At 47.9% G+C, this 13,700-nt stretch overlaps 1 protein-coding gene across 1 annotated transcript in view; it reads left to right on the plus strand.

The window, feature by feature from the left end:
* The window catches only part of LOC121278118 (dynein heavy chain 8, axonemal-like), a 2,067,071-nt gene that overhangs the window by 1,548,442 nt on the left and 504,929 nt on the right, over positions 1–13,700 (plus strand). Inside the window, 1 exon segment of the mRNA XM_041188205.1 lies at positions 1,187–1,400. Coding sequence (XP_041044139.1) covers positions 1,187–1,400 — 214 coding nt within the window.

The raw sequence follows: 13,700 nt of genomic DNA on the forward strand, positions 1-13,700 counted from the left end.
TCAGCACTCTGCACAGCATAAATTGTTCTTTTCCCCTTGTATTGGTCTTCTTGCAGGTGTCCTGATAAGTGCAAGATGAAAAGCTTAGACATGTCTTTTTTCAACAATATTCGATAGTTTAATGGTAAGCTCTATGAAATAACTCCTTAGGTGTATTGTTATATCCTGCTTCTATTCCATTTAGGGAATGAGAGTGATTAGTTCAGGAAATTTGATGATGCCACAGGCAAAAGGGAATGTGACTGCTCATTAAACTTGCCTGTGTACTTTGCCTGACTAAACCTTTTCCAAGAGATAAAAACAAAAAAACTGCGGATGCTGGAAATCCAAAACAAAAACCGTCCCCCACACACACACCTTAAACCAGCTTATATTTCAGCTCTTTCCTGGACTCGAACTCAAGTTCTGTCAAAGGGTCATGAGGACTCGAAACGTCAACTCTTTTCTTCTCCGCCGATGCTGCCAGACCTGCTGAGTTTTTCCAGGTAATTCTGTTTTTGTTTTGTAAACCTTTTCCAATATAGTGTGTTGCCTTGAAGGCAAGCACTCACCACCATAACTACCATAGCCCTGATTACTGTTTTGTGGGCTCCTTCCCTGTAAGTTCAGCCAGTGGTCGCTCAACTAGCAAATCTCATGCAGAAGAACCTATGTTCTTCTGTGTCAAAGAAGATTTTGCTGGCCCTTTGTTCTATCATGCTGAATTGTCTGAGGCCTTCTTTGAGATTCTTTGGTTGCTGATAAAGCATAAGGAATCTTTCAGTAAAAAAAAAATCACTTCAGCTGAACATCTTTGTCAAAAGCTGGTGGAGAAAACAGAACCCTATATATTTGTTGAACCATCAGGAATCTTTTATTCCTTAAAGCTTTTCCACTCGGTGACATTAAATTTCCTCCATTTGCCCTCCTCAATGATTTAGAGGCATGATGCACAAGGTTTTCACATCTGGCTCACCAATTAATATGCTACCCAGTTAACTTAATGAGTTTCAGTGGAACACTGGAGCAACTCAATGAAGGCCAGACGTTGTTGCAAAGTAAATTGCCCTCACAATTTCAGTCCCTGTATACTGTAATAGGGAGGTGATTTTTTTTCTGAATGGACAAGTTAAGAAGTGCAAAATAACCTCGTACATAAGTTAGTTTCATATGTTAAACCATCTATTTGTCTTTTTCTGTCTTGCAGATTACGAATGAAATAGTTCGTCAGATGATCGAAATGCATGGAATGTACAACTTGGATAAACCAGGAGCCTTTACTAAAATTATTGATGTACAATTAATGGCTGCAATGATCCATCCAGGGGGAGGGCGCAATGATATTCCACAACGTTTAAAGAGGCATTTCACAGTCTTCAACTGTACACTACCTACCAATGATTCAATTGACAAAATCTTTGGTAAGAGTCAGCTCTCAATTGTTGCTATCAAATATTCCAGCTTTATACAAATGTACCACAATTCTATTGAACAGTGTCCTTGCTCTATAAATATTCTGTGCTGCTAATTTTAATACCAGCTTATCATAGAGAAATTAAATTTTGAATAAAGCATTTAGGCTGCAAAATTTAGTTCTGTAGTACCCATTGGTTTCAGTGCCAGGAGATGAAAAAAATGCTAGCGGTCTGCTTCCTATGACTTATAGCTCAGCCCTCATCAATTGCTATCTTGTCTGCAATTGCCTTGCATTTGTTTTTCTTCAGATGCTTATCCAACTCTCTTTTGAAAGCCATGATCAAATCTGCCTCCACCACACTCATAGGCAGGGCATTCCTGATCCTAACTACCCATTGCATAAAAAAGCTTTTCCTTCCTTTTCACTATTACTATCCCAGTTTATATTAGGATAATTAAAGCTCCTCAATATCATTAATCTATGGTTTTTGCACCTCTACAATTTCACTGCAAATTTGTTCCTCTATATTTTTCTCAATAGTTGGTGGTCTATAGAATATAAAATTTCTTAACTCAAACCAAATAGTTGCTGTCCTTGATCCCTCTAGGGTATCCTCTCTCTCCAACAGTTCTAGTATTCTCCTTAATCAATACTGCTAGCCCTTTGCCTTTCTTTCCTTCCTTTTTTCTCCCTGAGCGCCTTGTATCCAGGAATATTTAATATACAGTTCTGCCTCTTTTTCAGTCAGATCACCATACTGCCACAACATCATATTTTCATGTGGTTATGAGTCTGCAGCTCCCCAACCTTATTTTCATGCTTTCTGTGTGAACAGTAAACCTAATGTAGGCCTATTACAGATCAGAGAGAAGTTAAAATATGGTTATGATGATAGATTTACAGAATCACAGGGTGCAGAAGATACCCTTCAGCCCATCGAGTCTGCACCGACATGTGAGAAACACCTGACCTACCTACCTAATCCCATTTACCAGCACTTGGCTCATAGCCTTGAATGTTATGACGTGCCAAGTGCTCATCCAGGTACTTTGTAAAGGATGTGAGGCAAATTAGATTAGAAAAGGTGTGAGGAAATTCAAATGGAACATTAACACAAGCATGGACTGGTTGATCCAAATAGTCTGTCTCTGTGCCATATAGACTATGTAATCATATATAGTCCTATAACTCTGAGCCCACCTAATACCTTACTATTTATGTGTCACTGAAAAATGAGACGTGCTGTTGAAGCTTTCCATTGTGCACTCATCAGGACCGAAGCAAAATGCCAAGTTTCAAAGAGAACAATAATTTGCCATTCTTGTCAGTTTGTTTGAGACTGGGATGCCATGTTTCCTGTAATTGTGATGTTTGAGCTGTGTGCATGTGCATTATACGCTCGCTCCCCATCACATTCATAGCTCTGCCACCACACCTCCGCTGCTGTCACATCTCTGCTGCCCCCCTACCCGACCCATAACCAGGTTTTAACAGATCTGGCAGCAACTCCCAAACCCCAACTGCATCTGTCCCATCTCACATCTGTGGAGGTAGCACCTCCCCTGCTCCCCCCCGCCACCGCTATTATATGTTCACAGCAATGCCAAACTGTCTCTCAAATTTTTCACTAGGTGTTGGTTATCCCGATTCTCAAGTCCTGTAATACCAAGCAACCTGACTGTTCCTTATTCTATCCAAATCTTTTGGGCACCTTTCTAATTCTACATTCTGGTTCCCATCCCCTGTCAAGTTGTTTTAAACTCTCTCTAGCAGCACTAGCAAGACATCCTTTAAGGATAATGGTCCTGGTCTTTTTAGGGTATAATCCGTCCACCATGTCCCACCAGCCCCAGAGCTAACCCAGTGCCCTTACACCCCCTCATGTGCCATTTCTCCAGCTACACATTCATCAGCTCTAAACGTCTATTTCTATACTCACTGGTGCCTGACACTGGGAGTAATCTGGAGATTACCATATTTGAGGTCCAGTTTACTAGTCTTCTTCCTAAAATCTGCCTGCAGGACCTCATCCCTCTTTCAACCTTTGTCATTAATACCAATATGGACTGCAACCTCTGGCTATTCACCTTCCACCTTCAGTGCTCTGCAACCACTCAATGGCATTCTTGATCCTGATACCAGTGAGGCAATATACCATCCTGGATCGATGTTTGAGGCCAAAGAGATTCTATAGTTAGGGGTACAGGCAGGGGTACAGACAGGACCTCAAATATGGTAATCTCCAGATTACTCCCAGTGTCAGGCACCTGTCTGTTCCCCTAACTATAGAATCTCCAATTACAATTGCTTTCTCAATCTTCCCCCACCACCCCTTCCCTCATCTCTGTGCAGCAGAGCCACTGGTGGTGCTGGGGATGTGGCTCCGGCTAAACTACCTGGAGCAGCCATCACCCTCACCAGTATTTCGAACTGAATTGTATTGAAGAGCAAGATGCCCTCAGGGGATTCTTGCACTATGTGGCTTCATCCCCTTTGACTGCCTGATGGTTATGCTTTCACACCCTTAAGTTGCCTGGTGCCATTATCCAGAATTCATGTACTTCTTGACACAGCTTGAGCTGCTCAAGCTGTTGATACTTCCATGAGAAGTATCCTTGAGTTATGCCATGGAACAAGAAGTGCATTCCATAGGACTGAAATGCCCTGCTATACCTCTATTATTTCACTAAATAACCTCAACTGAAACAAACTAAATACCTATTAAAGACTTATAAAAAAATGCTTTCCAGATACTGACCAATCAGTACCATCCCTTGTGCAGACTTCACTTTTAGCTTTTTACCTCACTCCTTGACATTCATCTTCATTTCTCTCTGCTGCTCTACCCACAAACTCGTTCAGGCACATGATCCTTACCTTGGGGAGCTCCAACCAACCAATCGCCTACCTGCTATCATGTGACATCATGCCTTGACTTTTTATTTGGTCAGTTTTTCTCAGTGCTCTCTTTGCCACTCCTTTTATCTCATCTGAGCTCTCAGCCCCCTCATTTCACAGTACTGTCTCTCTCTCTCTCTCTTCACTGTTCCTTTTATCTCCACTGTGCTCTCAGGGCTCCTTCAGTTCAAAAAGTTCAATCAGATTCATCAGGCATCAGCCACTCCTTACAAACAATGCTGCTTCTCTCCAATCAGAAGAAACTATTCAAGGTGTTCATTAACTCTATTCTTAATTGTCTTTGGCAGTCTTCCATCTCAGGAGATCATGGTTTGTGTGGTGTTGATCAGCTTTGTGGCAAACACTGCCTGGTACGGCTCAGGAGCCCCACTCTGGCATGGTAGGCTCTGCTGTTTTTGTTGAGAAGGTGCAGGGTTTGCTGGCCTCGATTTTCTCTGGACTATCTTCTTTACAAACTGAGTTTTGTTTCCCCTCGCCTCTTCCAATGCCTCTCCAGTCAGTTAGACTTCAGGGTTCAGGGCTATTGGCAACTGTGTCCCACTTGTCTGTGTTAATGCCTGTCATATTCATATGCCATTTGCAGGTATGGATATCCAGCATGTTGTGACCCAGTGGCCAAAGGTTTCCAATGTTACTCCATCATAGTTGATCTTACTTGTCGTGTTATCATGGAAAGAGATCATTGTCTTCCTCAGTGTTGTGTTTTATGCCTCAGAGATGTGCAGAAATGATACCTACCAGGTTATATGTCTAAACAGGAGTTTTATACAATGCTTTAAAATGTCTGCTCTCATGCTTCCAGCTACTTGTTTCAGTTTACAGACTTTTTTTTATAGACACCACACCCAGGCTTAGCTAATCATACACACAAAGCAGTTAAGTCAATATATACACATAATCAAACATTGAACAATTGAACAATTGCACAGTACACTCTGACTGTTTTCATCCTAGAGTATTACTAGTGGTCAACTCATCTCTCCAGCTGTTTATTGCAGTCAGTGATGACATCCCTTGCCTTTGTTCTCAAGGAGGCTTTTTTATTTGCTGATGGACTTATTGCCATCTTAATCCCATTATGCATGCCCCAAGCATTCCGTGTAGATGAATATCTGGATAATCTGGCAAAGTTGTAGCCGGTTATAATTGGCACAACACCGAGCAGTTTGTTGGACTTTCCTTCATGCAAGCTCTTAGTACACCCACAACCTTCCCCTTCGGGTCTCTTTTGAAATTAACAAGACCAGATTGCTTGGCTTCAGTAACAGGTTACATTAAAGTGATGTTAGCCTCAAACCAGTCAAAGGGCACAATCATCTGGTCCTGTTGGGGGTGGTGAGCGAAGCAGCCACGTGCTTGGAAAAGCTTGTCAAAAGCAAGCATTCGCCTGCAGCTGAGACCATTCAGCGCAGCTCCATTGACATGCTTGGAGTCGGGCCACTGAAGCAACACAAAAGCATGAAAGTGCTACCAAATGCTCTAGAAGGTTTCACCCCTTCCGATGCAGACTGCAAGTTAATGTGCATTTTAGGGGGTAGCAGAAAAATTGGCCAACTGGGTAAGTTGTACAATCCCCTTGCAAAAGGTGGCCATGGCGCAGCCACTGGTGGAGGTGCTCACAGCCCCTTGCAGTATCTTTATTAAGGTTTGGACCAGTATCCTTCATGGTTCAAGCTAACAGTGCAGCCTTTCAGTGCGTGTTAGGGAAATGCCTGCGCCTGAGCTGAGAGCACAGCATGCAGTCCAATGGCAGAAGTTACCGCTAATCAGTCAAGAGGAGTGTGACAGAAGTGGGTGGGGTTTTCGGACAGTCATGAAAGTGGTGGCCAGCACTCTCCTGCATGCGTGAATGGGCCTTTTGACAACCAAGAGACGTTCTTAGGACATGTATGCTAACCCACATGTCTCACTCTTTGATCCTGCAGGAGGAGAACATCAGGATTTTGGAGCCTGGTGATTCAGCAGTGTGCCTCATGGCTTACAGAGACCAGAGAAGAAGAAGAAGTCGATGGAGATGCCTGGCTCGGCAAAGGGAGGAGCAGCACCCTCAAGGTGAAGGGGTGGCAGGTCCAACTGTGCATGCAGCTGAAGATCCACAGTGAGCCGTCGCTTGTAGGCACCTCGCCAGATCCAGGGTCTATAGATGGCACTTTTCCTTCCTGCAAATGTCTGAGAACCAGTTTTGCCGAAGACTGCGCATGTCTTAGGGAGCTGGTTTGTCACATATGTCACCTGCTGCAGGATTAAGCACCATAGGGACCATAAGATCATTAGATGTTGGAGCAGAAGTAGGCCAATCAGCCCATCAAGTCTGCTCCGCCATTCAATGTGATCACGGCTGATCTGATAATCCTCAACCTGCCTGCCGCAGATGTATCTGTCCATGTCGGTATCACTAGGAGTGACCACCCCAGTCATTGTGGAGACGAAGTCTCGCCTTCACAGTGAGGATACCATCCATCATGTTGTGTGGCACTACCACTGTGCTAAATGGAATAGATTTCGAACAGGTCTAGCAATTCAAGACTGGGCATCCATCTGGTGCTGTGGGCCATCAGCAGCAGAATTGTACTCAAACGCAATCTGTAACCTCATGGCCCAGCATATCCCCCACTCTACTATTACCATCAAGCCAGGGGATCAACCCTGGCAGGAGGGCATGCCAGGAGCACCACCAGGAATACCTGAAAATGAGGTATTACCCTGGTGAAGTTATAAAACAGGACTACTTGCATGCCAAACAGCATAAGCAACAAGTGATAGAGCTAAGCGATCACACAGTCAATGGGTCAGATCTAAGCTCTGCAGTCCTGCCACATCCAGTCATGAATGGCAGTGGACAATTAAACAACTCATTGGAGGAGGTGGTTCCACAAATATCCCCATTGCCAATGATGGAGGAGCCCTGCACAACAGTGCAAAAGATAAGGCTGAAGTGTTCGCAACAATCTTTAGCCAGAAGTGCTGAGTGGATGATCCATCTTGGCTTCCTCTGGAGGTCCCCAGCATCACAGCTGCTAGTCTCCAGCCAAATCAATTCACTCCACATGAAACAAGAAACAGCTGAAGGCTTCTGCAAAGACTATGGGCCCTGATAATGTTCCGCCATTGGAACTTAGACTTGTGCTCCAGAACTTGCCGCGCCCCTAGCCAAGCTGTTCCAGTACAGCTACAACAATGGAATCTACCCAGCTATGTGGAAAATTGCCCAGGAATGTCCTGTACACAAAAAGCAGGACAAATCTAACCCAGCTAATTACTGCCTCATCAGTCTACTCTCGATCATCAGTAAAGTAACGGAGGGGTCATCAACAATGCTTTCAAGTGGCACTTCCTGAGCAATAACCTGCTCACTGATGCCCAGTTTGGGTTCCACCAGGGCCACTCAGCTCCTGACCTCATTACAGCCTTGGTTCAAACATGGACAAAAGAGCTGAGCTTCCGAGGTGAAGTGAGTGTGACTGCCCTTGACATCAAGGCAGCATTTGACCAAGTGTGGCTTCAAGGAGCCCAAGAAAAACTGGAGTCAATGGAAATCAGGGGGACATCTCTCCACTGGTTGGAGTCATACTTAGCACAAAGGAAGATGGTTGTGGTTATTGGAGGTTAGTAATCTCAGCTGCAGGAGTTCCTCAGGGTAGTGTCCTAGGCCCAACCACCTTCAGCTGCTTCATTAATGACCTTCCTTCCAGCTTGAGGTCAGAAGTGGGGATGTTCACTGATGATTGCACAATGTTCAGCACCATTCACAACTCCTCAGATACTGCAGCAGTCAATGTTCAAATGCAGCAAGACCTGGACAATATCCAGACTTGGGCTGACAAGTGGCAAGTAACATCCATGCCACACAAGTGTCAAACAATGACCATCTCCAACAAGAGATAATCCAACCATTGCCCCTTGACATTCAATGCCATTAGCATCACTAAATCCCCCACTATCAACATCCTAGGGGTTACCACTGACCACAAACTGAACTGGACTGGCCATATAAATACTGTGGCTACAAGAGCAGATCAGAGCCTATGATTCGTGCAACAAGTAACTCACCTCCTGACTCCCCAAAGCCTGTCCTCCATCTACAAGGCACAAGTCAGGAATGTGATGGAATACTCCCCACTTGCCTGGATGAGTGAGGCTCCCACAACACTGAAGAAGCTGAACACTGTCCAAGACAAAGCAGCCCACTTGATTGGCACCACATCCACAAACATTCACTCCCTCCACCACGGATGCTCAGTAGCAGCAGTGTGTATCATCTACAAGATGCACTGCAGGAATTCACCAAGGGTCCTCAGACAGTACCTTCCAAACCCATGAACACTACCACCTAGAAGGACAAGGGCAGCAGATAGATGGGAACACCACCACCTGGAAGTTCTCCTCTAAGTCACTAACCATCCTGACTTGGAAATATATCGCCATTCCTTCCCTGTCGCTGGGTCAAAATCCTGGATCTCACTTCCTAATAGCACTGTGGGTGTACCTGCAGCACATGGACTGCAGCGGTTCAAGAAGGCAGCTCACTTCCGCCTTCTCAAGGGTAACTAGGGATGGGCAATAAATGGTGGCCCAGCCAGCAAGCCCACGTCCTGTGAATGAATAATAAAAGAACTCCACTTTCCTGCCCTTTCCCGATAACACTTGATTCCCTTACTGATTAAAAATCTGTCTATCTCAGCCTTGAATATACTTAACGACCCAGCCTCTACAGCCCTTTGTGATAAAGAATTCCACAGATTAACTACTCTCAGAGAAGAAATTCCTTCTCATCTCTGTTGTAAATGGGCGACCTCTTACTCTGAGATTATGCCCTCTGGTCCCAGGCTCTCCCATAAGGGGAAACAACCTCTCAGCACCTATCCTGTCAAGCCACTTTAGAATCTTACATGTTTCAATAAGGTCACCTCTCATTCTTCTAAACTCCAATGAGTACAGGCCCAACCGACTCAACCTCTCCTCATAAGAAAATCCCCCCCATACCCAGGATCAACCTAGTGAACCTTTTCTGGACTGCCTCCAATGTCAGTATATCTTTCCTTAGATAAGGGGACCAGAATTGTCCACAGTGTTCTAGATGTGGTCTAACTGGTGCCTTGTATAGTTTTAGCAAGACTGCCCTATTTTTATACTCCATTTCCTTTGAAATAAAGGCCAATAATCCATTTGCCTTCCCTATTACCTGAACTTATATGTTAGCTTTTTGGGATTCGTGCATGAGGACTCCCCAATCCCTCTGTGCTACAGCTTTCTGCAGTATTTCTCCACTTAAATAATATTCAGCTCCTCTATTCTTCCTGCCAAAGTGCATAACCTCACATTTTCCCACATTATATTCCATCTGCCAAGTTTTTGCCCACTCGCTTAACCTGTCCTGATCCCTCTGTAGGCCCTTTGCGTCATCCTCACCACTTGCCTTCCCACCTATTTTTGTGCCATTCACAAACTTGGCAATAATACATTTACTTCCCTCATCTAAGTCATTAATATATATTGTAAGTAATTGTGGCCCCAGCACTGATTCCTGTGGCACTCCACTAGTTACAGGTTGCCATCCTGAAAATATCCCCCTTATCCCAACTCCCTGGACAGAATTTTGCTGTCAGCAAGCAGGAGGCAGTGCCTGCTCGCTAACATACAAAATGATATGGGATGATGTCGGGCAGAGCCCCCAGTGTCATCCCGCTCCATTTAAATTTTCAGGAAGGCGGGGGCACAGCAAAATCAGCTGGGGCCCGCCGACCTAAGAATGGCCATTTGAGGCCATTGACAGGATCATTTAAACAAAGGACCTGCCCGTCCAACCTTAAGGTTGGTGGTGACCGTGGAGTTCTTCAGGGTGTTCTGGGACGTCCTGGAGAGCGACTTCGCGGGGGTCCCGGGGGAGAGTATCGCTACCGGGGAGATGCCCCTTTCGTGGCGCAGGGCCGTGATTGCCCTGCTGCCGAAGAAGGGGGATCTCCGCCTTCTTAAAAGCTGGCGCCCGGTCTCCCTCCTCAGCACGGACTACAAAATCTTTGCCAGGGCCATGTCTTCTCGGCTCGGCACTGTGCTGGACCACATGATTCACCCTGACCAGTCCTACACCATCCCGGACCGTACAATTTATGACAACATCCATCTGGTCCGGGACATCATCCACCATTCCCAGAGGGCTGGCCTTTCGAGCGCCTTCCTGTCCCTTGATCAGGCGAAGGCGTTCGACAGGGTGGATCACGAATACTTACTCAGAACTCTGCGAGCGTTCGGGTTTGGGACGCATTTTGTCGCCCGGATCCAACTTCTGTACACCGCCGCAGAGTGTCTAGTGAAGGTTAACGGGTCCCTGACGGCGCCCCTTTGCTTTGGGAGAGGGGTACGTCAGAGCTGCCCCCTGTCTGGCCAGTTGTATTCTATTTGCTTGGAGCCTTTCCTGCGCCTCTTGCGGAGGAGTTTGTCGGGTTTGGTTCTACGCAGGCCGGGCATCGGGTTGGTCCTCTCGGCTTACGCTGATGACATGCTCCTAATGTTTAGTGACCCGGCTGACCTGCGGAGGATGCGCGAGTGCCAGGAGGTCTACTCTGCCGCTTCTTCTGCCAGGATCAACTGGGATAAATGTTCTGGACTCCTGGTCGATCAGTGGCAAATGGCTCCCCTACCCAAGGAGCTCAGGCCTTTCACCTGGAGCAGGACCAGCCTGCTCTACCTGGGGGTCCATCTCTGCCCCACTGAGGAATCCTGGCCGGCGAACTGGCAGGAACTGGAGACGAAAGTCACCACTCGCCTGCGGCGCTGGACAGGACTGCTCCGAGTGCTGTCTTACCGGGGTCGAGTTCTAGTCATAAACCAGCTGATCGCCGCCATGTTGTTGTATCGGCTGATCACTTTGACCCCTCCCCCGGACTTTGTCACAAAAATCCAGAAATTGTTGGTTGACTTCTTCTGGGTCAAAAGATTGCACTGGGTCGCTGCTGAGGTTCTGAGTCTCCCGCTTAGGGAGGGTGGTCAGGCGCTAGTGTGCCTACGCACACAGGTGGCGACTTTCCGCCTTCAGACCCTGCAGCGATACCTTTACGTCGAGCCTCCTCCGAGATGGTGTGCCCTGATGACGTATTTCTTCCGTCAGGTGCACGGCCTGAATTCTGATGTGCAGCTCCTGTTTATAGAGCAGAGGGGTCTCGGTGGCTCCTTGCAGGCATTGCCCGTCTTTTACCAGGACCTGATCAAAGTTTGGAATATGGTCGCCTCAGGATGCAGCTCTCCCCCGTCAGGAGTAGCGGCTATTGTCAGAGAGCCACTGCTCAGGAATCCGCCCCTCTGCCCTTTTCAGTGGTTGGCGGAGAGGAGGGCTGTGGCTGCAGGGGTGACCAGGATCGGGGACGTGCTGGGTGGCAGAGGACTGGGCTGGATGCTCCCGCAGGAGTTGGCGCGTCGCGCGTCTGTGAGTGTCCAGGTCGCAGCCGATACCATCCAAGACCTGAGAACAGTCGTGCTCGGACCCGATGTAATTTTGGGTCTCGAGGTGGCCCAGGTACGCGGTGGTCTTCCGTCTGAACGTTCCCCTGTTCGGACAGAATTCCACATTGGCCCCAAGCCCCGAACCCTCCCTCGGGTGCTGGTGCCCCGCAATATGAGCCGCCTTGGGGACATGCCCTCCGTGCCATTTGGCACGGCGCGGAGGAGCTTTTTGTACGGATTGCTGCTTCCATTTTCTCGCCCTTGTCCGCCGCCCGGACACGCCCTGGCATGCCTTGTTGCCATCCGGCGGCAGAGGCCCCCAGTGGGAGGCCCTCTACGGAGGTGTCCTGCCCCTTTCTTTCGGGGACCTGGGTTGGAGGGTGTCGCATGCAGCAGTCCCCTATAATCGTAGGATGCATAGGTTCACGGCCTCCCAGGACACCTGCCCTTTTTGCGGTCTTGTGGAGTCCATGGACCATGCTTATATAGGGTGTTGTAGGCTGCACTCCCCTTTTAGTTACTTGAAAAACCTTTTATTGATGTTTTGTTTGCACTTCAGCCCCATGCTCCTGAACTATGGACACCCGGTGCGGAAGGGGGTCGGGAAGGAGGAGGACCTCCTCGTGAACCTGCTCCTGGGTCTGGCCAAGTTGGCCATTAACAGGTCCAGGCAGCGAGCGAACGACGGGGGAGTCCCGCCCGATTGTTTGTCCCTCTTCTGCGGCTACATTCGCGGACGGATGTCCCTGGAGAGGGAACACACGGTGTCTGCCGGCAATCTCGAGGCCTTCCGTGCCCGGTGGGCACCGCGGGGACTGGGGTGTTTTATTGACCCCTTTAATCACATTTTGCTTTAAAGTTGTAAGTTTCCTTTAAACTTTGTCCTTGGTTTTACAGCTGACCTGAATTAGGGGCTATGCCTGATTTATCCCAATTTTGTTGATTTAGTTTTATTGTTTTCATTTTAAAAGATTATCAAGAGATCTTAAGGTTGGCGGGCAAGCCAGGAGCCCCGGCAGCAAATAGAGAAAACATGAAACCTCATCCAGTGGTGGGATGAGGTTTCATGCAGGGTTTTAAACATTTTAATAAAGTTATTCTGTAAATTATGAATGTGTCCCATCTCATATGACATTGTCACATGAGGGAGACATGTTAGGGACTTTTTCCTTTCTATTTTTAATATTTTTCAAAGTGGAAGCAATCTCCCTGAGGCTGCATTTAGCCTCGGGGAGATGTGCGCTCTCTCATCGCATGCGCAAAAGAGCGCACTCTCGCTTTTACAGAATCCCTCCAGCCGCACAGGAAGAGCATAGCACTTCCCGCCGGACGTCGCACTGGGCAGGCCTTAATTGGCCTGCCCACGTAAAGTGGCGGTGTGGGCCGCTTTGCTGAGAGAGCCCGCCCCATCTCACTGTTGACGGCCCTGCTGCTCCCCTCGCCCCGTCTCACTGTTGACGGCCCTGCTGCTCCCCTCGCCCCGTCTCACTGTTGACGGCCCTGCTGCTCCCCTCGCCCCGTCTCACTGTTGATGGCCCTGCTGCTCCCCTCGCCCCGTCTCAGTGTTCACGGCCCTGCTGCTCCCCTCGCCCCGTCTCACTGTTGACGGCCCTGCTGCTCCCCTCGTCCCGTCTCACTGTTGACGGCCCCGCTGCTTCCCTCGCCCCGTCTCACTGTTAGTGGCCCCACTGCTCCTCTCGCACTGTTACTGGCCATGCTGATCACCTCACACCCTGACTGTTAATGGTCCCGCTGCTCCTCTCGCTGTCACTGTTAAAGGCCCCACAGCTCTCCTCGCACTCTCACTGTTAATGGCCCCACAGCCCTCCTCGCACTCTCACTGTTAAAGGCCCCACAGCTCTCCTCGCACTCTCACTGTTAATGGCCCCACAGATCTCCTCGCACTCTCACTGTTAATGGCCCCACAGATCTCCTCGCGCTCTCACTG

This window comes from Carcharodon carcharias, chromosome 5 (assembly GCF_017639515.1).
Source record: "Carcharodon carcharias isolate sCarCar2 chromosome 5, sCarCar2.pri, whole genome shotgun sequence".
In the NCBI taxonomy this organism is placed as follows: domain Eukaryota; kingdom Metazoa; phylum Chordata; class Chondrichthyes; order Lamniformes; family Lamnidae; genus Carcharodon; species Carcharodon carcharias.